At 32.9% G+C, this 23,618-nt stretch overlaps 2 protein-coding genes and 1 long non-coding RNA gene across 6 annotated transcripts; 1 reads left to right on the top strand and 2 right to left on the bottom strand.

Annotated features, from left to right (window-relative positions):
* Positions 1 to 105: 105 nt before the first annotated feature.
* On the bottom strand, positions 106 to 1,576 carry LOC108989512 (gamma-glutamyl peptidase 3-like). Its single transcript, XM_018963138.2, has 3 exons — positions 1,106 to 1,576; positions 503 to 841; positions 106 to 201 (listed from the first exon to the last, which is right to left on the bottom strand). The coding sequence occupies exons 1-3, from the start codon at positions 1,421 to 1,423 to the stop codon at positions 106 to 108; spliced, it is 753 nt and encodes a 250-aa protein (XP_018818683.1). The 5' UTR covers positions 1,424 to 1,576.
* A 9,620-nt stretch (positions 1,577 to 11,196) lies between these two features.
* On the top strand, positions 11,197 to 14,538 carry LOC108989500. 4 transcript variants are annotated; one of them, XR_004801677.1, is made up of 5 exons: positions 11,197 to 11,317; positions 11,559 to 11,637; positions 11,755 to 11,838; positions 11,941 to 13,582; positions 13,757 to 14,538. It is a non-coding gene; the product is annotated as an uncharacterized LOC108989500 (long non-coding RNA). The 4 variants fall into 4 exon arrangements; XR_004801678.1 differs by lacking the exon at positions 11,559 to 11,637; XR_004801679.1 differs by lacking the exon at positions 11,197 to 11,317 and having other exon boundaries at positions 11,327 to 11,637; positions 13,077 to 13,582.
* A 5,779-nt stretch (positions 14,539 to 20,317) lies between these two features.
* On the bottom strand, positions 20,318 to 21,873 carry LOC108989545 (putative GDP-L-fucose synthase 2). Its single transcript, XM_018963184.2, has 2 exons — positions 21,749 to 21,873; positions 20,318 to 21,508 (listed from the first exon to the last, which is right to left on the bottom strand). Exons 1-2 carry the CDS (start codon positions 21,765 to 21,767, stop codon positions 20,550 to 20,552), a joined length of 978 nt encoding a protein of 325 aa, XP_018818729.1. The 5' UTR covers positions 21,768 to 21,873; the 3' UTR covers positions 20,318 to 20,549.
* Between the last annotated feature and the right edge of the window lie 1,745 nt (positions 21,874 to 23,618).

Here is a 23,618-nt window from a genome sequence, read left to right as displayed (position 1 = left end):
GACTATCTAAAATTAATATCTAAAATGATACAGATATCGAAATATTTCATTTCAGTACCTTAACTGAAACGCCCAACACGGTATTTAAAACTTTGGGTGAAACTATCATCCCTTGAGAAAGTTCTTGCAAATCCTTTGCAAACACTTCCTATCCGGTTCAGCTGTCTGCAATCCATGCCTTGCTTTGTCGGCAAAACCTCTCTGCAATTAATGATCAAATTCAAATTTTGGCAAACAAAAATATACTGAAAAGTAGAGACTGTGGATGCATGGGCAAGGTGCCCTTTTTTTGCCCAAAATAATATTAATAATAAAAAAAGGGAACAATATAAATTTAAACCAGTCATCAACGTAGCGAAATAACAGTAAACAAAATTAGAATAGGGGAGTTTTTTTTGGTAGAATATGGATGAGTTTTCCATTTTTATTCGGTAACAATATTCAAGATGTAGGTACTCTGATAGATTAATTTATATATATATATATATATATATATACCTACCTCAAAAGCATCCATATCGAGAAGGCGATCGATGAGATTTTGAAGGATGTCCTTGGTGTACTCAGGATGGCCTTGCATGCCTAAAACATGGTCTCCAATGGCGAACATCTCCACACCTGTTTTGTCTGAGAATGCAATCACTTCAGCTCCTAATGGGACCTCAAAAACCTCATCCTGGTGGCACTCTATAATGGAAAGGCAAGTTGGGATTTCATCCAATTCATCATCAAGGAAGCAGCATGCAGGGGCCAAATCCTTCACTATGCTAACCTTCCTCAGCCCCACATCCCACCCTGTATAGGCTCTACCCACCTTTCCACCCAGTGCTCTGCACAATACCTGCAACAGTACTAAAGCCACAGTTTTTCAATACAACTGGTTGTGAACTCGTGTGATGCACGACAAGTGACGAGGTTGTTCAATTTATAGAACAAAGTTCTTATCTTGCAAACTATCTCATGGTCATTTAAAGTTGTGTGCATGCACATCCTACATTGTGTTTATATGACTAATTACTGTGCGTGCATGGTCCAAATCACTACAGTTGAGAAATTAATTAGCAGAAATGAAATGTATAAGTGGTCATGGACAAAACATAATTACCTGGTGACCAAAGCAAATCCCAAGGACCTTTTTCTCCATGGCATTCAAAGTTTGCAAGAGCAAGCAGAGCTTGAGAATCCAGTAATCATTGGCATACGCATCACTAGGGCTGCCACTAATCACAAAACCATCATAGTTTTGGAGCTCATTCATGTCAGGAAACTCCTCCTCTACAACCCTGTACAAGTCCCACCTCTCTCCTTCTTCCCCAAAAGCTGCAATAAACACATTGAAGTATCCACCATATACTTTCTTCACGTACTCAGAATCCTTTACTGCCAAAAGAAGAGCATATCTTTTCTCTCCTCCATCCTTCATCTTCTACAACCTGTGCTAGTGAGAGAGGGCGAAGACTTGGAAGGGGAATTCGGATTTTGAGGTTTGTGGGAGTTTGTAGAGGGAGAGGCTCCTTTTATAGAAGTTCATCGATGGGCACATTTAAGTGAATATTATGGAGACTGGTGAGCGAGCATTTATTCCAGGTGATGAGAATTTGAGTTCTTACTGCTTATTGTTAGAAATATTAGATCAGAATATGAAGGTGGCGGAAGCAATATTATCAGTCTGTTTATCGCATTTGATTTTGCAGACGCTTGTTTTAATCATGGAACAGACGGTTTTGCTTTTGTATGAATGAATGTATGCATGCATTTGGATTTACCTCAAAATCTAAAAAGTCCAAAGAAGATCAACAGGGAACGAAGATAAAGCTGTTGCCAAATTGGTGGAAAGTTCGATATTGGCCATTACAGTATATAGTACTGTAAATGATAATTATTTGGTCATACATGAGTTGTTTTGGTATCTTTGTAAAGTTTGCATGTAAGATCCTCATGGCAATTATTCTTAATAAATTAATAATAAACATAACAGCAGATGTTAATTAATCATGTTGAACTTTGGTACCATCTTTTAATTATAAGGTTTGTTTGGAAGAATCTCATGCATGACAATGATTAATAAATAATAAACATTACAAAGCAGATGTTGAGAATCATTGCTAGTCATTTGAAAGGAGACTGCAATAGAGAAAGTTACATTTTTCAAGGTTGAGAAGATATCTAGATCAGAGATGTTCTACAAAAATATTAGATTAGTACTTCTGATGTTCTTTTTCTTATAATTTGGTGTAGAGTTTTGTATAAATTAAATTATGTCATTTTAAAATTATATTGTTGAAAACTACATTCTCTATACATGATCTACCTACAAATATAATTTTTCTTAAGTATGTTATTGTGAAATCACTACTTATCTCAAAAGTTTAAATTGATAGAAAGATCGAGGTAGATTTAATTATTTGTATAATATTTTTAATACTCTTCCTCACGTGTGAAGCAGACTCCTCTTAAAATATATATACCAAAAATTCCTGAAAAAAATAATAAGATATAGGAAAACTCTACTACAGCTATAATTAATAATATATATATATATATATATAAATTCTTGATGATCTAATTACGTGATGATAGCCATTTATTGCGTCGACAAAGCCAATCGGACCGAACGGTCCGGTCGGACCGAACGGGCCAATCGGACCGAACGGTCCGGTCGGACCGACTGGACCGACCGTTTCGGTCCGGACCGGACCGGACCGGACCGAGACTTAGACCGGTCCGGTCCATATTTTAGAGGACCGAAATCATTCGGTCCGGTCCACGGTCCACAGTTTTTTCGGACCGGACCGGACCGGACCGAATGAAAAATTAAAAAAAATATATATTTTTTATATATATTTTATATATAATAATTGTACAATTAACAATATAAATTTTTAAATATATTATTAATACTTGTTAATATTCTATAAATTAACAATATTTTATATATATTCATTTAACCTATTACTATTAACAATATAAAATTTTAAATATACTATTAACACTTGTTAATATTCTATGAATTAATAAATATATAATATCAATTAGTTAATTATATAGTAATTATATAAATTAATAATATAATTTTCATCTAATTTATTATCATTGACCATATAAAATATTTTTTTATTGAGTTTGTTACATAATCCACATTAATAAGTCACTTAATTTAATTTAGTATTTTAAATAAATTTTTTTATTAATTATTTAAAAGAAAAAAAAAGAGGGCGGACCGACTGGACCGGACCGGACCGGACCGATAGCTATCGGTCCGGTCCGGTCCCTTTGGGTGTTCGGTCCGGTCCGGTCCGGAAAAATAATGGACCGAAAATTTTCGGTCCATCGCCGGACCGGACCGGACCGGCCCGTTTGCAGCCCTACCCGTACGTGATTTATGATCATGTGTAAAGATCATGCATAGCTGACATGCATTCATTATTCTAGAAACAAAATTCTATCCTATTTACCAATTTTTATTTAGTAAAATGCTTTAATCACAAGAAGATTCTATATTGTATATTAAATTATAAAATTATTTTTATTGTAAAATAGATCTAACATATTATATATATGAAGTCATGCATATTAGTTTGCGAGTTTATTTTATGAGATCTTTTTATAACGGTAACACTTCTCTATTATTTATTATCATTGTAATCTTCATCTCCTATTAATATACCACCAAATAATTAAGAATATATGTATTGAAATTACCCAAATGCTCCTGTAACGCAACGGGAATATCTACCAATTCACTTAACAAATTAATTAGTCGTCAAGCATGTAATTAATTTGATAAACAATCAAATACATAAAATAAACGAAGTGCGTGACACCAAAATTGGTATCGAATGGAAACCCTTTAAAGAACTCTTTAAAGGTAAAATCTTACGAGACAGCCAAACCCAAAAAAGTCAATTTTATTATTTGAAAATCAATTATAAGTAAAGCTCAATTACAAAACGTTTGTCAATTGACACTCTTACTTAACCAGACAAATGACCCATTTGTCTTCTACCGCAGTAGCAGCTAGAATTTCTGATGATCTTCAAACATTGGCTTTTCTCCTGGAACTCCAGTGACTGAAACTCGACCAATCAATTCTTCAACATGGAGTATACACGCACTAAAAAATAAGAGATAAAACACTAGAAAATTCTCAAGAAAATTTTCTCACACTCAAGTACCACTCTCTATGAGAAATAATATGAAAATTCTCTAAAGAATTTTCTCACTAAAATATGCACTGAAAAGTGCTATAGAAAATATAAAGATTTGAATATCTAAAAATCTTAACCAGCATAATTAACTATCTGGAAAGAGTTCCAGTTTCAGTAGGATTCTGCTAACAGATAGAATCTGTCGCTATGACGTCTCCTGACGGATTGCTGACATGTCGCGATAACTCTTCTTTGCAGTAACTGATTTCTGTTCAGTTGCTGTTCTGGATAACTTATTGATAGTTCGAAATTCTTTCTGCTTAATATCTTCTTTTTTAATCTTCTATCCAAATCACTTGATATCTCCTATCTTTTCGAACATTCAATCTTAATTAAAAGTCTTTTGAACCTTTATCTATTTAACCACTTATCTTAGAATTCAAATATTCATAGATAAAGATCAAGACAAACATTTATCTATTAATCTATTTATCTTTGAAATTAACTATTCATAGATAAAGATAAAGACAAATTACATACATCCAATAATTCAAATTGGTCCTAATCATATAATCCTAGCTAACAAACTTTTACATTAACATATATTATTTTTAGTTATCAGTCTAAAAGGATAATGCAACGTTAATCGTTAACAGAATAATCAATATGACAGTACTCTCGCAATACAAAAAATCTTCACAACTTCCAAACACTCCACACTCCATATTTTTTTTTTCTTTTATCAAATATTTATTATATAAATAATGAATAAAAAATTGAAATAATTTAAAAAGAATAGACTCAAAAAAAAAAAATTTAAAAAAAAATTTAAAAATTTTAAAAAAATATGGAGTGTATAGTGTGATGGAGATTATGTAGCAAAACTCCTCGCAATATCTGGCAAATGAAATATTGTGACAACATCATGAAATCAGTACCATGGAGGATCCATTATTGCCAGGCCATGCACTTCCATGACAATCAGAGCATTCCTTATAATGGCTTTAATTAAGAGATTTACTCGTATATATTATATATATGTATGTATATCTAATATTTGGTGCATCAAATTAACAAAAAATATTAAAGATGGATTCACCGATTAAAGACTTAATTAGTTCTTTTTACATGAAAATTAGGGGTGGGTAACTGGGGACAGCCGCATGGAAGACCCCTAGCAGGGGCAAGGGCGGGCTGACCCCAATGGGGCCCCGCTCTGCTCTCCTGCCATATTTAATATAAAAATTATTTATATAAATATATTATATATAGATATATATATAATTTATTAAAAATTTAAAATTGAATTTAAATTAATGAATTGTCTTTAGTTTTTTAAGCCAACATGAGATTAAAGTAATACAATAATTATATATAAACAATATAAAACTTAACGTTAAGGATGTCAAGGCAGGAGGGGGTGCATGGCGCGGGTAGGATGGACGTCATTAATGATTCTGCAACTTGGGGCATAGATCAAAGACGTCTGTGTTGGCAAATCCAAGAACAAATTTTGAACCTTGTTTGTTTTTCAAAAACATCTCATCTCATCTCATCTCATCTCACCTCATCATTACAACTTTCTTAAATTCTCACACAAAATAAAATAAACAATTCAATTTTTTTAAATTTCAAAACAACAATAATATTAAAAAATATATTCTAACAATATTTTATTTAACTTTTTAACTTTAATCTCAATTCATCTTATCTCATCTCATCTCATCTCTGAAAACAAACAGATTTCCACCGCCTATTGGAAATCAAATGTCTACTACGTCCTTTGATGCTTTGTCTGGTAGAATATGCACATACAGCTAGACCATGATCAGTTCCAAGGCAACGTTTGTCATATATGTTGGGTCTGATTGAGGATTCTTCTTTTGGAAATGTTTCAAAGGTTTAGGTTCTTGTTCCACCTAGCTAGCTAGCAAGCTTGTCCATTAAACTTGGATTCCAATATATAGTGGTAGCAGTAAATTTGCTCCCTCCTTTTCTTGTGATGTTTTTCTAAGCATATTTTTGTTCATATTCCTACCTGCCTTATGGATTCTTTCCCATTTCATTCTTCTAAATCTTTTCAATTGGCCTTGGAAGTAGACCTATCTAATTCATAGTACAAAATGGAGAACATATTAAGTTGAAACTGATAAAAGAGAATCTGTTTTTTTATTCTTTTCAAATCATAAATGGAGCCATTAGAGATCATAAGAAAGGAGTCGAGAGCGAGATATATAGGAGGAAGAATATAGAAGTTTTTCACATCTATTATTATAGAAAAAATATTTATATTTTGAATTACTTTATAATTATTTTGAATGTTATACTGAATTGTGTATTTACACACCCATTTATGCATGTGGCTATTATTAAGATTGAATATTAGGTGGTTGCACAAAGACATGGTCGAATTGGCAGACAATACACGATAACATTAAAAAAAAAGTAAAGTTAAAGGACAAAAAGATCTTTGACATACAACGTGGTCTTATCACGACAAAATCATCTTTTGCCCCGAACCCTATATAATTTATATATAATATTTTAAACGAGAGATATTTTATAAAAATATCTTTATTTTATAATATTATTATATAATATATTATATAATGTATTGTGTATATATCATTACTCTATATATATATTCATTTTCTTTTTATTTTGTCAGTCAGAAAAAATACAACAACCTTTTGATTTTACCATATACAGGTTTTTTTTTTTTAAAAAAATTCCCGATGCCCTATTCTCTAGAAGATGATAGTAGGCTTATTACTTCTTACCACCTATTTATTAATTCTTTTTAATTTTTTTATTTAATGGTTAAGAAAGTAATTATTAGTGAAAGTGTATATTTTTTTAAAATTTTTTTTCTTAATGATTGAGGATGTTAAAAAAATACTTGAAAGAAAATAATAAAAAATAATAAAAATTTAAATACACTATAGAGTAGTAAATATGTGGTAGGAAGGTAGTAAACTTATCATTATCCTTCTCTAAAATCAAAATACTGCCTTTTGATTTCATCCTCTCAAATAAAGATATTACATTTTCATTTTCTTGTCTAATTTTTTAAAACTTTGGTTTGAATTGAGTGAAATTTGGAAAGAGTGATTTACTATGAAGTTGAGAAAAATAATAAGTTAAAATAACATAAAAATAAAAGACTCATTTACAAAAGAGGAAACAAATTAAATCACTTTCTGCATTATTCATATCAGTATTATTATGCGAATGAATTTTTCTTCTATTGTAGTTTTAGTAAAGATGAAGAATAATAAAATGAAATGTGAAAATAAAAAAAATTAATAGAATAATAGTTAAATAAAGTATAGAAAATCTTAAAGAATGATATTATAGGATTTTTTTTTTAAATTAATAAGATAGCCCCTAAATTCAAGTACGATATTTGAGAGAAGAGAATGAGACATTGTTATGTGTGGAACACATCTCAAAGGTTTGGGTAGTGAGAAGTGTTTAGAAGAGTTGTGAATAATAATAAAAAAAATAATAAAAAGTAATAATAAAATATTAAATAATAATAAATAATAGTAACAAATATATATAAAAAAATAATAATAAAATAATAAATAATAGACCACCCAAAAAGGACAGGTTATAGATAATCTAACCATTTTATAGAGTCTTGCAAATATGAGATTTCTTGAGAATTGAACATAACTCTTTGAATATTTCTTGTGCTCCAGATCCATATGGATAGATATGCAAGCCCAAAACAAGCCCAACACAGGGCTACCCTTTGTCTTTGTTGTTGGAAGTGTTTATTAATGGAGACACGTTTGGGTAGTGAGAATAAATATTGAAAATATTTATGAATAGTTATGAGAAGAGATTGAATTATATTTGTGGGTCTCATTAAGAATATTTTGAGTTATTTGAATGTATGAAATATGTTGAGTCGTAGACTTTTAGATATATAATTGAAAAAAGTATAGGCTCCATCAATAATTGATTTTTTTAATGATGATTTTATTTATATATAATAGTAATAAGTATTATAATAGAGAGATTTTAGTACGAAAATGATTCATTGTGTTTGGCATGTAGAGTATTTTTATCAGTATGAAAATATTTAAAAAGTGTTGAGATACTTTTGCTATCCAAACGTAAAATACCTTTTTTCTTTTTTTTTTTAATTTTTTTTATCAATATTGTATTTTTTTTTTCTTTTTGGGCTTTGAAAATGGGCCTTCAAATTCAGAAAAAGAAAAAAAAAAAGGAGAACTTATTTCTAAGGTCCTATAATTATAATAATAATAATAATGCAGTTATGATACTGCTAGCGCATACTTAGTGTATTTAATTTTTCTTTTAATATTTAAGAAAAAAATAAATAATTTGAATAATAATCATATTTTTAATTATTAAATTAAAAATTAAAATAATCAAGTGATAAATTTGAAGGCTGTATTAGTATTTTCCATGTAAGGTTGTACAAACACATGTTTCTTGAAGACAGTGATGATCTGTTGGCACACACTAGACTTGGCTGAGGGCTCTTTAAAATGCAGCACTGTTTGGAGGTACTAATATTTGTTTGTTCAATCAAAGTCACTGAAACCAAACTGCGAGAGACATAAATGTGGGTGGATGAAGTGTCAATCTCACCTGCACTCTCATTAAAAGCTTATAAAAGCTTACTCCTCTTAACACTTAACACACTATCTCTTTATGATTTTATTACCATCTTGTCTTTAAAAACTTCGTTTATATTCGATCCTTATAACATTAATATTGGATTGATTATTTTATTTTTTAAATTTTAATTAATATATAATCTTTTTATTTTTAATTAATCATTTAAAATTTAAAATCTATATTAAATTAATCATCACATTTTCTATAATAATAAAATATTTTTATTTTCTATAATAATAAAATATTATTATTTTTTATTATTTATATTTTTTTATTAATTTTTATTTTATTTTCATAATCTTTAATGACCTCTAACAAATCATATTCATTTTTATTTTCATAATTTAACAATCTATAATATAATAATCTCATATATATATAAATGATAAAATCTCATATCTATAATATAATAATCTTAAAAAATACTTTTAGACTTGTTATGGTTCTTTTTATATTTGAAAAGAATAATGGATTTACTGTAGTTTATTGTTTGAATGAAAACAATTTAACTAATTCAATGTGGAGCAAATATGGATGATGTTTGCTAAATTTGAAGATGAAAATATATTTGGCTAATCCAATTCCAATGCTCTTAGAGCACTTCCAATTTCTTCATTTTATCTTTTAAAATATATTATTAAAATTCAATTTTTCTATTTTATATATTAATTTTTATAATATATCTTACATCAACTTATTTATTTTTTCTTCATATCGTTTAAATATTATATTTTTTTATTCATTTCAAATATTTTTTCTAACTATCAATAATATCCTTAAATTTTTTTATATTCACAATATCTTACCTTATACAATACTATATAATTATGTTCTATTTTAAATTAATTCAAATTTATAAACTAAACTAAAATATAAATTAATTCAAAAACTAAAAAAATATATATATATATATATATATATAATGAAAAGAAGAGATTAATTCAGTTTCAAATTTTGTCTTTGACTCCTAACAAAAAAAAAAAAAAGTGAGAATGGGAGAGAGGATGTGAAATGAAAATAAATAATTTTTGAAGAAATGAGGAAAATCAAACAGTAGGAGAGAGAAATTAATTTAAAATTTTTACAATGATGAATAGCTCATTCCACATCTAGCATGTTACTATAGCATAATGTAAAATAAAATATGAAATACAAGATCCATTAGAGGGATTTTTAAGAGAATTTTTTTATATTTTAAAGAAAAATATATTATAGAGCATCCATTGGGAGTGCTCTTAGAGCATTAGCATTGGTCTATGCATATGTATATGCAAAGTCATATTTGCATAATATGACCCTAAAATCTTTCACATTGGTTTATGCATATCCAAATATTTAGCTACTTATGAACAGTTCTTATTCAAATTTGGATAACCACTATTCACCCTACAAATCATATTTTAATCATTATTTATCTCTCATCCCACTCTCTCTCTCACAATCATTTCTTTTTCTCCCTCCTTCAACAACACAACGAATCTTCACTTACAAATTTATTTTATTATTATAATATATTATATATATTTTTCATTTTATTATATTTTTAATATAATATATAAAAAAATTATATTTTTTATTATTGTATTTGTATTATTAATGTCAAATGTATTTAGTGGATGCTAATTGCAAAATATATATAAAAAAAATTAATTTTAACAAAAAACTAATAATAATAAAATATTATTTTATTATTATTTTATCTCAAATATGCATAAATTAATATAAAAATTTTACTTGAATAGCAAAGTGCATATACAAAAGAGATGATTTTATATATGTATATATATAGACCAATACTAATGCTCTTATGAGTGAAACGTAGTTGTTTATTTGAGGTAGAACCACGATGTTTTGATTATGTGATTTTTGCAAAAAAAAATATATATATATATATATATATATATATATGAGATTCTAATTCCAAAATTTGAAAATTTATACTCCATCAAAATCGGAACCTTGTCGGAATTCGACCGAAATCAAAATTTCGAAAATTTTTGCCCACCTCAAATTTTCAGAACGAGATTTTGGATTGCTACGTAGATATAAAATAGATAATAATATTAAGGCCGATGGTGAAAGTATTTTATTCCACGTCATTATTATAATATTTTTAAATTTTTATATAAAATATAATAAATAATTTAATTTTTTAAATTATAAAATAATAATAATATTTTATTTAACTTTTAATTTTTATTCTAACTCATTTTAACTGAATTAATTAACTATTCAAACCGCACCTCATGTGAAAGAATGTAAAATGTGACTGTCTGGAAAGATGAGAATCCCTTTTACTTTTGTTATATATTAAAAGGAGGTTTCTTTTTTTTTGGGGTTGAGTAAAATTGCATTATCATATATATTATTACAATAATATAATTCCATTTCCTTTGACAAAAATCTCTCTCTCTCTCTGGGGTACTTGATCATGTTCACTCATGAAACATCAGAATATCTGGGCTGTTCAAATACGATGCTACTTGCTTTTTCTTCTGGGAAACACCGTTAAGGTACGGGTAATTCTCTCTTTACTTTTCTATCTAGGAAAAATTAAGCAGCTCACCACTCTCTAAAGTCATAGCTCTTGGAGGACACGAGTTCGTTCTACACAGTTGTTTCTGTGGGATGAATGCTGTACATTTGTCTTTGAGACTGTCACAGTTTCAGTGACGCCCAGAAAAGCAGTACTTGCATATTTTTTGAAGATCTGGGTTGAAAACGATTTGATATCTTTGCATCTTTTTTCTTCAGAATTCGATCATAAGCGCCGAGACATTTCCTATTTAGTTTTCTTTAGGCTCTCTTTCCCTTCTCCAGAGCTTCTCTTTTGGTAAAACTTGTGTAGCTTTCAAAACCTCACTTTGCATTCTTGCTTGAGAGATCTCAGTATCTTCATTCTCCAGACGCTTTACATTCTTTACACTGTATCTGTCATTTTATTTTGCAGGAAGAGCTAGAATAAGGACCGCCTGATAAGAGATTCGTGATTCATCCTCATCTTGGATTAAGAGCTGCCCAACTTTCATCTCAGGTACCTTGCTCTCTATTTCATTTTCTCTTTGTTTTTTTCTTTCTTTTGAACAACACGGAAAAACCCATTATATTTCTGTAATATATCTGACTTTTTCCTCAGATATTCTGTCTCTTGCTGTTCTCTGTTATCATATAGTCCCAGACCTGGATTTTGAGCTAAAAAAAACAATCATGCATCCCTAAGCTGCATTGCCAACCCTGCACCTTACACCCTCTACCGCACACGTGGCAAATCGTTCATATTGATCCTTCCTAGAACCCCAAATTCTTATGTTGTTGTACGGCAATGGAAGTGTGACAAAACAATGGAAATTCTCACATCAACAACAATGCCCTAGTCTTTTCACCTCCAATAAAGGCTGAAGCTCCTCGTATCTTTGAAGGAAGGAAGGAAAGGGCATTGCAGCCAGCTCAAACTTTTTCTCTTTTTGCTAGCGGTCTAGCGTCACTTTATTGGTAACAATTTCTTCTTTTTGGGCAATGGAAATACTCAACAGTTGTGCTCTTAAAGAAGGGTGACCCCACACTTCTTCACCCATTCAAGTAAACTGCAGAGACCCATAGAAGGAAATTCACATCACATGTTCTGAATCTGAGCCAGAGCAAGACACCTTTCCATCCTTTTTATTTCTTTATGGAGTGAGTTGTAGCAACACACTTTCTGTTAACATGAAGACGTGAAATCCGGGGAACTTTTGCCCATCCAGACCCGATGGACAAAATTACAAACTTACCCCTCTAGTTCGAGGGGAACCCCATCTGTCAATGGTGACCCTACAAATTGACAGGAAATGTAGTGTGGAGGTGATATTTGACCTAAGTGTCAAAAACCTCAAAACCCATTTTCTTGAACAAAGAGGCTGTTTTTTGTTTTGTTTTGTTTAGTTTAGTTCAGATCTCTTGGGTCTGCTCTATAACTCTGCCTAGCATTGCTTGGTCCTCACACTCCCTAGAATCCATAAACGAATGTTAGGCTTGAGAGACCCACTGTTGTGTAGGGTTGGGTGTGGTGGCGGTCTCGATGAATTTAACCTCGGCCCTTGTGCCTGTTTAGTCAGGTTGAGAGTCAGGCTGGCCTCAGAATTTTAAAAACTGCTATTAAAGTAAAGGCTTTTATTTTATTTTGATATATTAAATGTTGAAAACTAAAAATCAATGTGAACATGTGGAAATAGAAAAAGATGTCACTGTAATCATACCGCATTCTTCTTTTTCATTCATAATTATATAATGCAGGAGCTACTTGGATCCCAACTTCAGACTAACAATAATAAAAAAAAGGTAATTAGATCCTAACTTGGAGGGAAATTTTTGAGTTGATGAAGGGTAGGGAAGGAAAACCAGAAACAGACAGTGATTGGTTGCGCAAATCTAGCTAATCTGGGCTTCTGGGGTAAGCAAGGTAAGAGGAAGAGAGAGGGAGCTGGAGGGGCTCTGAGAGTTTGGGGGTTAAGGCAAGCAAAGCAATAATGCCCAGTTCAAACCGTACCATACACACCCATTTCCCTCATGTCTTGCCCACATTTAATTGGCCTCATTATGTTTAGACAGTCAGTCACACAGTTGCAGCAGCGTGGGACAGACAGAAGACACGCACACAAGGCAAAGCCTCAATGTTCTCAGCTTGTTATTACAACACTGCACACTCTATTTAACGTGTACGTTTATTTTGCTTTTCTTATGATAGAAGAGAAGAACCCAATCATCAAAGGGATCGCCTCTCAAAGGAAGGAGGAAAAATCGTACGACACAAATCCCATGTTTCACTCTTCTTTTGAATTCGTTCATGTTTGATTTTTCCTGACAATTATGCACCGCTTCACTATGTTCTTTTTTTCTTGAGTTCTTTTGAAGGCTTTACAGAAAAAAGAAAACAACCTTTTTTCTCATTTTTTCTGTGCATCTTGAAATGCTAGGCTTGTGGAGGGAGTGGTAACGGGAGCGGTGAAAGTATGGAGAGGCCTCATGTGGCTGTCACTATTCGGGAGAGTGAATCTCCGTTTATCTTTGTCACCAGAACGTTTGTGAAGCAAATGGGTTTCCCTGGCTTATGCATGGGTTGCTTTGGTTATAAAAGGAACCCCATTTCCCAAGTCCAATCTTCACAACTAGCTCTGCTCTTCCTCCTCTTCTGCTTCTTTGCCTTTTGACGATGGTGTTGGTGGTGGTGATATTGGCGGGACGGCTCAATCTCTTAATTTTATGACATAGTTCTTCTTCTCCTCTTGCTCTTCTTCATTATGATGTTGTTCATACTGAAAGTTTATGCAAAAGTTCTTCCTTCTAATGACACTAACTTGCTGTTTTGGTTTTGCATTTGTGACTTACTGCTTCTTGAAGAGAACCCCATTCCTTTAGACACCAAAGAAAGAAATGAAGCCAGATAAATTTTATGTAGTAAATAGCTAGGGGGGGCAGTTAAAACTGTTTTAAGTAGTTGGTGAGTAAAGCTTTGTTTGGAGTCCCTGAATCTGTAGAGCCATGAATGTTCAAACACTGTTTTATTATCAATTTTCAGATTTTCTGTCAGTCTTTGCTTCTGGACTGGACGTCTATTCCTAATGTGTTTTCCTTTTCTCCTTGGAAGACGTGGGGCTACATAGCATTCAAATGAACTAGGAGATTTCATTTCATTTATGTATACTAAGTTGGAAAGAAAGAAAATATATTCATGGGAATATGCATCCTTTGGATTTTCCTTTTCTATGTATTATTATTCTGTTCACTTCCATTAATTTTTGGTTTCGATTTTACTGCTTTGGGTGTTGAAGTGACTGAAAAAACCACGAGGGTTTAGCTGCAGGTCTAGGGCCCCTAGAGTTTGTGCTATAAACACAGAGAGCATAAGTTATAGCAGAGAAAAAAGACTTGAGCAAGAAAAAAAACAGAAGGAAAGACAAGGAGAGTGCAGGTTTAAGTGATGGAAGGGAAAGGCCCTCATAGTCTTATGGAAGTGTCCTATCAATTTTTTGCACTGCAATTTTGGGTTCTCTTCCTGCCTTTTTGGTTTTTGTGTGCATGTGAAAACATGGCTTTGTATATTAGCTTTATACAGGCCATTTTCGAAGTTTTGATATCTTTGGTGGGACCTGGAAATAATGGCAATTTCGAGGAAGGAGGATGATTTTAAAAGTTTTGTCATATTTATAATGGAATTTAAACTTTAAAAAATAAAAAAAAATCTATATGAAATCATTTTTACGTATTTTTCATACATTTTATTAATGTGATTCACTATTATTTTTTTAATATAAAATAATTATTTTAACCAATTATCTCAATAGAGTGTGCAAAAATATGTAAAAATAATTGTATGCAGAATATAGTTTATATAGTTTTTTTTTTCTTTTGTTTTATTTACCCTCTTAATATATATATTTTCACATTTTGTACCCAAAGTATCGCTTCTTTGCGCTCTTGAAGATATGAAACCAGCTACTTGGAAAATATGAAGCCAGACTTAACAAAACAAAGGAGAAAAAACAAACTAGTGTGTTTATTATCGTGGTCGCATATGGCGATTGGCTGCCGTTTTTCTCGACGGCCACTTGCCATGAACTTCCGATTTGGCCTTCTCATTATAATGTGCAGATCAAGCTGTATGAGTATCTAGTTCTGAATTCTCCTCCACATCTTCAGAATGCATTGCAGGTTTTCTGCATAATACTCAGAATATTTCACCTATTTTTCCATCTTTCTTTAGCTCCATTTCAAAAAAATAACACCACCATTGCTTGTCCATGGCTACTTGTCCATGGATAGCCAGTTCTGATACTAATTGTTATGTACAATGAAATAAGAGAATAAGGGAAAATCAATCAAACATCCCATCCTAGTTGCAGTATATTCTTCATGTTCATAGCCTCATAGGCTTACTAGAGGAGCCATAATCCAACCTAACGGGATGATACTTCTCTTCTTATTCAATCATCCTAAAAGCCATATTCTAATAGAGATGGACTTGACACAACAATCTACTCCTTATTCACCTAAGGCTAAGAAAAACAAACAGTAACAGCAAAAGAAAAGAAAAAGAAGCCATGAAAACTGCATGCAAACAACAGTTGAAACGAATTGTCTTGGGTTTTAGGTTTGATAGAGAAGTTTAAACAAAATAAACCAAGGAATGCTACTTTTCTTCTAACTCAATCATTCTAACTATTATAAAATATTAATGGAGTTGACACAAGATTGCACTCCCTATTTTACCCAAGGATAAGAACTACTAAGAGTAACAATCATTGAGAAAAAAAAAAAGGGAAGAAACCTATTCTGGCAAATCTCTCCCATTACTGTGGATATTTAACAAATTCTCCACAATCAAAATGAATGAAAATTAGCAAAAATTCATCTATCTTAAAATTGATGTACACATTCAGTAATGCAATGGGCAACAACCAATCTTACTTTTGGATACTTACTCTTAGATAAATTTTCAAGATATTTTTTATATATTAATAATGAAAAAGACTCATCTTAAACTCTCGTATTTTGCTATAATATGCTTGATTAGAAATAGAAAAAAAAAAAAACCATGAAAACAAGGGTACAACCACTTCACTTTCATGTAACAAAAACATGTCTTATCAAGGCTCTGTATTTTGTTGGTAAGCCTAAAAAAGCTGTAATGTAGGTTCAACTAAAGAAGTTGGCCCTATTTTCCCACAAAAGAGTTGGAGCCGTACCTACCATTATGTCACAGTGTCTGCTTCAGAGTACCAATAATGGAAAGCCAAACTTACTTTCATGTGTGAAATTTAACAAAATTAAAAAATAAAAATTAGTTGATGTTCTTCTGTATCGGAAACAAACAAACCTTGATGGGGTTGCACTTTTTTTCTTTTTTGTTCTTTGGTTCAGAAGAGTTACATCAGATAGTACGCCCTGGCCAGCCACAACCTCCTGTCTCTGAAAATGGAGAGTAGCAGCAGCTAAGTCCTGCAGGATTAGGGTAATCAATTATATATAACATCATTTAGAATGGCCCCATGTTATCAATCACAGACCAGACTATCAATCAGACCCAAGTAATCAAGTTTTGGAACCAATGAATTCGGCACCACTGACTTGTTCCATTTATATAGAAAGATAAGCATTTTACTTTTCGATCAAGAAAGAAAATAGGCTTCCGTAACCTCACAAGTACCAGCATCCTCCGAGTGATTTGAGATTTTGTTATGATTCCATGTCGATTAAATTGAGATTAGCCAGTGATTTATAAATTTTTAGGCACCTTTATATTGTAAGTCGGTTTTTAAGGGTGAATTATGCCTACTAGACTCATAACAAATAGTCATCCCACATATGTAATCCATGTTGACACGGTTGCAAACCTGCAGCACAGGAGGTGATGTCGGCATGATAGTGTTCATTCGGGATTAGGAAAGACCTAGCACATTGCCAGCCCGTGTGAGCGTCGAGACTGCCGTGGACATCGACTACAAAGAGTGGTGCTTGTTACCATCTCACATTAACTAAGTATGTGATTTGTTGGTAGATTATAAGCCCCTATACACCATTTCCTTGTAAACTGATTTTTAATAGTGAGTTCTACCTAGTGAGTTCATAACAAATTTTGATTACATTTTTCTGTTTATTTTGCTAAGGAATGCCATGTAAGGAAGGATTTCACACCAATTTCTGGCAGAAAAAATATAACCTTATACCCCTATACTTGAAATGTATTTTAAAATGTGAATGAAAAATTATCAAAATTAACAAGTTTTATCATCCAGCTATAGAAAAAATCATAACATGCTAGAATTAGATGGAATTGCTATTTGACAAGCACCCTTCGTTAAAATCCAAGTATTCTGCTGTTAAGTGCTCTTTTAACAGCCAAAAATAGTTTAAAGATGTCATGTGTCAATTTAAATAATCTACGTGCGTATTCCAAAACAGAGAATGAAAATGCCTTTTTTTTTTTTCTTTTCGGTCATGGACGAAAAGGATAATGGACTGATCTCCCTATTTGGGACACTTCTTCAAGCAGATATCCCTACTTGGGACGGACGCTCCTTTAAGTAGTGCTGTATAGAAACCGATGATACCGGCCGTTGTCAATGAGAACTGGTCGGCCGGCGATAGAAAATTAATAAAATCGACGTCAGCCGATTATGTCCCGATTTGAACCTGATTCAAACTGTCGGACGGCTTCGTTTTACACTTTTCATTTAGAAAAAAAAAAAAAAGAATGAAAAGATGCCACAACGGCATCGTTTAGATTTAAGGTTTAACATCCCCCTCCCCTCTTCTCTCGATTCTCATTTCTCCGAGTCTCCTCTTCCCTCACACAGCACCACCAATCTCTCTCTCTCTCTTTCATCGTGAAGACGCAACCTCTATTCTCTTGGTACTCTCATCGCGCCACCAACAGAACACCAACGAACCAACCGGAATCATGTTTAAAACCGGCCAGTTTTAAACATATATAAAACTAAGTCGGTTCGGTCTCTTTTCTAATATTATCTCTTAAGATTTTCATCACATTTGGCATTTCTCCCTTATGATTATGTGATTGCCACCAACAATTAATAGATAATTCAGCATTGCCTGCAATTATGTCTCCTCATATGCCATGAATCCATTACACCTTAGCGTTTCGGCCACAGATTGGAGGAAAACAAACAAAGCCACAGCATTCACCAAATATAAATCAAAGAAAAAAAGGAGAATTCACTTATCTACTTCAGACTGCCATATCTTTGAAGTAAGGAATATGGAATGGGGTGCAGGTGAAGTCAAACACGAAGACAACACAAATATAGTTTCACATTCTTCTTTCCGACTTTGTAAGATATAAACAAAAGGTAAACGAGTAACGCATACAAAAATCCTACAAAATAGGATCCAAATCATGCTCAAGACTATCACAGCTTGCTGAATTTAGCAACTAAAGCTCAAGCTCAAACTAAGCTGATCGCTGATATGAGCTCAAAAGGGCAAAATTGTTAGACAATACACCTTGCTGCTGTTAGGAAGCATGCAAATATTACCACTAGCTGCTAAGCAACAAGAATAATTTCATATCGCAATGGACATTTCAATTCGAGTCCAACAAAAACTCCAATCAGAATACTCACATTCACATACCACATATGTAGGAAACATTCACTTCAAAGAGATACAGAAGCATTTGAATACTAGTATCTGTTTTTTTTTATCCGGAAACAAAATTCTTGTTGTTAATCAGAATGGGCAAGAGCCCAAGTACATGGGACATATACAAGAGCGCCACCTATGCATGATGCATATTCATGCCATTAAAATCAATTACAACCGATCAATGAATACTAATATCCAATGACTCACATTTTAATCATTCCTTACAGGAGTAAAAAATCTACCTTCCCACACATTACGCAAATTTTGGACTTATACGAATCTATTTTGAACCTTACAAAAGTAAGAGCTAGCAATCAGATAAACTTGAGAATTTCGGGCTCTATGAATCATTAGCACTAAAACAGGCATCAAGCCATGATTTGAATATAACTACTCTAACAAAGGATAAACGGATAAAAGGTAACCCACCACAAATTTACTAATTTGGAAATTTGCCTTTTTTACACAACACATTTCTTTTACTCTATCAATATGTTAATGTACATGTGTTTATGTCAAACAATGGAAGAACCACAAACCTCTGATGGTGGGGTTGTAGAATACTAATCACCTAATAAGCAAGAAGACATCCTTAGTATCCTTGAACCATGAACATAAGGAAGTGGCCAACAACCAGTAATCAATTGATTACAAATAACCATGATAGAAGGGAAACACTTTATATGAGAGATTCATAACACAACTCAAAGATTTTGATCTAATTGTTTAAGAAACTGTTGAATTGATGACTAACATCCGCATTTTTCAGTGAAGAACCTGACTAATACAAATATAATTAAGTCAACCGCAAAACAAATTAGCTCGCATCATGCAAAGTTCAACTGTAAAGTGACATATCACATAATTCTCCCCACAGTACTTCACGAAGTAGCAGTAGAATTCCATGAGAGAATATAAGAGGGAATGAAAACAGAGCAAGGTTCAGGGGTGAATCTTCAGTATTCAGGTTTTACTGTGCTTCCGAAGCCAGTCAATGCGCAACCATCCTAGTACCATGTATCCCCTCAGTCAAATGCCTAGAGTCATTCCATTCTAGGGCCTAGAGTCAAACGCCTGTAAACTGGTTGACTCAAAACATAAAACATGGCAGAGGTGGCAGATAGAGGGGAGAAGCCTGTAAACAACTACATGGCCAACACCTCTACCATTTGTACTAGATCCAAAACCTCTAGAAGAATCGCACCTGGACCCAATTTTGGATAATGAATATATACATTATGCAAGACTTATTACCATGCCATACCCGAATTCATGCAAATCCATCTTTCTTAGAGTTAAACACAACCAGACCGGTGCAAAATTGAAGCCATGGCTTCACCCTTACTCCAACTACAATGCATAACAACTGAACATTAATCAACCACAATTATTAATAATGAACTGCAATTCAAATAATATATAACAACACCTGCGAAGTTCTAAACAACAGTTCGGTGGCCTTAACTCTCAAAATCAAATAGAGATGAATGATATCAGATAATAAAACATCACAAATAGTTATTCGAAATTATTGGTACAATGGACGTCAATGATCCACTATATATATACTTCAAAAAGGAAAATCATGACGAGCTATCACCTGAACTATTGCTTGACATTCTCCACGTACCACTTATAGGTATCAACAAGCCCATCCTTGAGTGAAACCTTGGGGGTCCATCCCAATTCGGCAAGCTTCGAGCTATCCATCAGCTTCCGAGGAGTCCCATCGGGCTTGGACGAGTCCCAGATGAGCTGCCCCTCGAACCCCACCACCTCCTTCACGAGCTCAGCCAACTCCTTGATGGTCACCTCCTTTCCACTCCCCACATTCACGTGCACCAATCCACTGTAGCTCTCCATTAAGAACACAACTGCGTCGGCCAAATCGTCGACGTGCAGGAACTCCCTCAGGGGACTCCCCGTCCCCCACACCACCACCTCCTTCGCCCCATTCACCTTGGCCTCGTGGAACCTCCTCATCAACGCCGGCAAGACGTGCGAGTTCTCGGGATGGAAATTGTCGTTCGGACCGTAAAGGTTCGTGGGCATCGCAGAAATCGCGTCCCATCCGTATTGAATTCGGTAGGCCTGGCACATTTTGATACCCGCGATCTTGGCGACAGCGTACCATTCGTTGGTTGGCTCCAGTGGGCCAGTGAGCAAAGCGTGCTCGGGGATCGGCTGTGGTGCGAACTTGGGGTAGATGCAAGAGGAGCCGAGGAATAGGAGCTTCTGGACACCATGGCGGTAGGAGGAGTCGATTACGTTGGTCTGGATCTGGAGATTGATGGCAATGAAGTCGGCGGGGTAGGTGTTGTTGGCGTGGATGCCGCCAACCTTGGCCGCGGCGAGGATAACGAACCGGGGCTTCTCGAAGGCGAAGAAGGATTCCACGTCGTTTTGGCGAGTGAGATCGAGCTCGGAGTGGGTGCGGAGGAGAAGGTTGGTGAATCCGATTTCCCGGAGCTTGCGGACTATGGCGGAGCCGACTAAGCCTCGGTGACCAAGCACGCAGATTTTCGCCGTTTTATCGGCACGGAAGGAAGAGAAGGTGGTCTTTCCTGTTGAAATAAAGAAAGCAAGACCTGGATTAGACTCGTATGGATCTGATGGGCATTATAAGTGTTTGGGTGCGGAGCAAATTTGACAAAAACTACATATAAAATGAAAGAGATTCAGATCTTAAGAAGAACGAAATTGAAGTTGCGGTTGTTCTGGGAAGTGTCATTTCAATTCCTCATTTCATACATTTTTCTCGGGTACCAAAGACGTAAATTCAACGAGAGAGAGAGAGAGAGTACCGTTGGAGGTGTCTGCCATTGTTGGGGATTGACGTTTTGCTGAGAGCAGTAACTCCAAGTCTCCAACTGCCGACGCTTTGCTGGAAGGTTTTGGAACTGAAAGTCTGGAAATGGTCGCGAACGAATTTGACTGTTAAACTGTGAATGCTATTGGGTTGGGCTCACATTTGTTGTAAAGTGTTGGGCTTTCTTTCATCGCCTCAGCGAAAGGTAGTAACTTTACAATTAAGCCTCCTTTATTTTCACAATTATTTTTATCTCATTTCATATCATTTAATTATTATAATTTTTTAAAATTTTCACATAAAATAAAATAAAAAATTTAACTTTTTCAAATTTTAAAACAAAAATAATATTAAAAAAATATATTCTAACAATATTTTATTCAACTTTCAATTTGTATCTTATCTCATCTACGAAAACAAACAAAACCTTATTCTACAATTTTAGGTTGGAGTATTGTTAGGTATAAATTTTAAATAGACAAGTTTTATAAAGATTTTTAAAAATGAGTCCCACTAAAAAGAATAATTTATATATATATATATATATATTTTTTTTTTCATTATAAAATCTATTTTTTTACAAAGAAATTACGCGAAACTTGTCTGCATGAGATTTCTACGTATCATTGCTGTTTAGGTTAACCCAATTTAACTACACGATTTTTCATAATCTTTTGAATACTCTGTCACAGCATTGATTTTCAATCCTTTTGAACTGCTCCTACAAACCGAAGTTCCAAGAGATTGAGAATAACATGATGTTTACAACCGTTTGAGAAATAAAAGCATGTGTAGAAAACGTGAGGTCTAGTGAGTAATCTTTCTTCTCTTTGTTCGTTTGCTAAACAAAAACACCTAATTTTATTGTTGTTGATGCAATTTTTCAGACGCGGCCGAAGCCCAATAATACGGTTGAATGGTCCCCAATGATTGTTTAGGCATTTATACAGTGCTCGGATGGTGGTTCAAGAAATAAATAATAAATAAAGCGTATACAATATAAATATAAAAAAAAAATACAGAGATTTATATGGTTTTGTATAAAATCTACATCCAATGATCGTTTGAAGCTGAAATCCATTATATTTAGTGATTGTATAGTTTCTCATAACTTCACATAATTCTCAATACAATAAAGAAAATAGGGTTGAGGTCGGTTAAAGAAGATGTCGTCCATGTAGAAACCTGGAAAGAGAGAGTCTCTAGATAGTGTAGAGAAGTCTTTCATTTTACCTCGTTTGTTTTTAAAGATGAAATGAATTGAGATTAAAGTTAAAAAGTTGAATAAAATATTATTAGAATATATTTTTTAATCTTATTTTTATTTTAAGATTTGAAAAAGTTGAATTATTTATTCTATTTTACGTGGGGATTTGAAAAAATTATAACGATGAGATTATAGGTTTTTAAAGTTTCTAAAGTTTTGGATTTTATCCTTGTCCTCTATTAGATCATCCCACGTGTACCCTCATTTTAGAGAGGTCTTATTCGTTTTTAGAATAGTTGAGTCATACTTACATTATGTCATTTTTACCATTTTCTACGTCAATCAATTTCTTTTAATTTGATTTCTTCCTCGTATTATTTAGGACTAAGCAAAAATTTAAAATTCTAACTCCGCTCCGACTCTGACTCCTACTTCGACTCCGATATTGTACATATTTGATAAAAATATATATATATTTTATATAACTATAACTTATATAGTTAATTAAATTCAATAATATACTAGTATAAGCAAATTACTTTAAAATAATATGCTTATGCTAGATAAAATTCACTTATAATAGTTTAGTATATGTAAACACCATACTATTAACTGTTACTATCATGTAACACTAATATATAATACCATATAATACTAA

The sequence above is a fragment of the Juglans regia genome, chromosome 6, assembly GCF_001411555.2.
Source record: "Juglans regia cultivar Chandler chromosome 6, Walnut 2.0, whole genome shotgun sequence".
NCBI classification, from domain to species: domain Eukaryota; kingdom Viridiplantae; phylum Streptophyta; class Magnoliopsida; order Fagales; family Juglandaceae; genus Juglans; species Juglans regia.
This window is presented reverse-complemented; position numbering and strand designations above follow the sequence as displayed.

Coding starts and splice junctions, on each gene's coding strand:
- LOC108989512 (XM_018963138.2), bottom strand. CDS start 1,423: ATGAAGGATGGAGGAGAGAAAAGATATGCTCTTCTTTTGGCAGTAAAG. Junction 842..1,105: donor GGATTTGCTTTGGTCACCAG/GTAATTATGTTT, acceptor GTACTGTTGCAG/GTATTGTGCAGAGCACTGGG. Junction 202..502: donor TCGATATGGATGCTTTTGAG/GTAGGTATATAT, acceptor CATTAATTGCAG/AGAGGTTTTGCCGACAAAGC.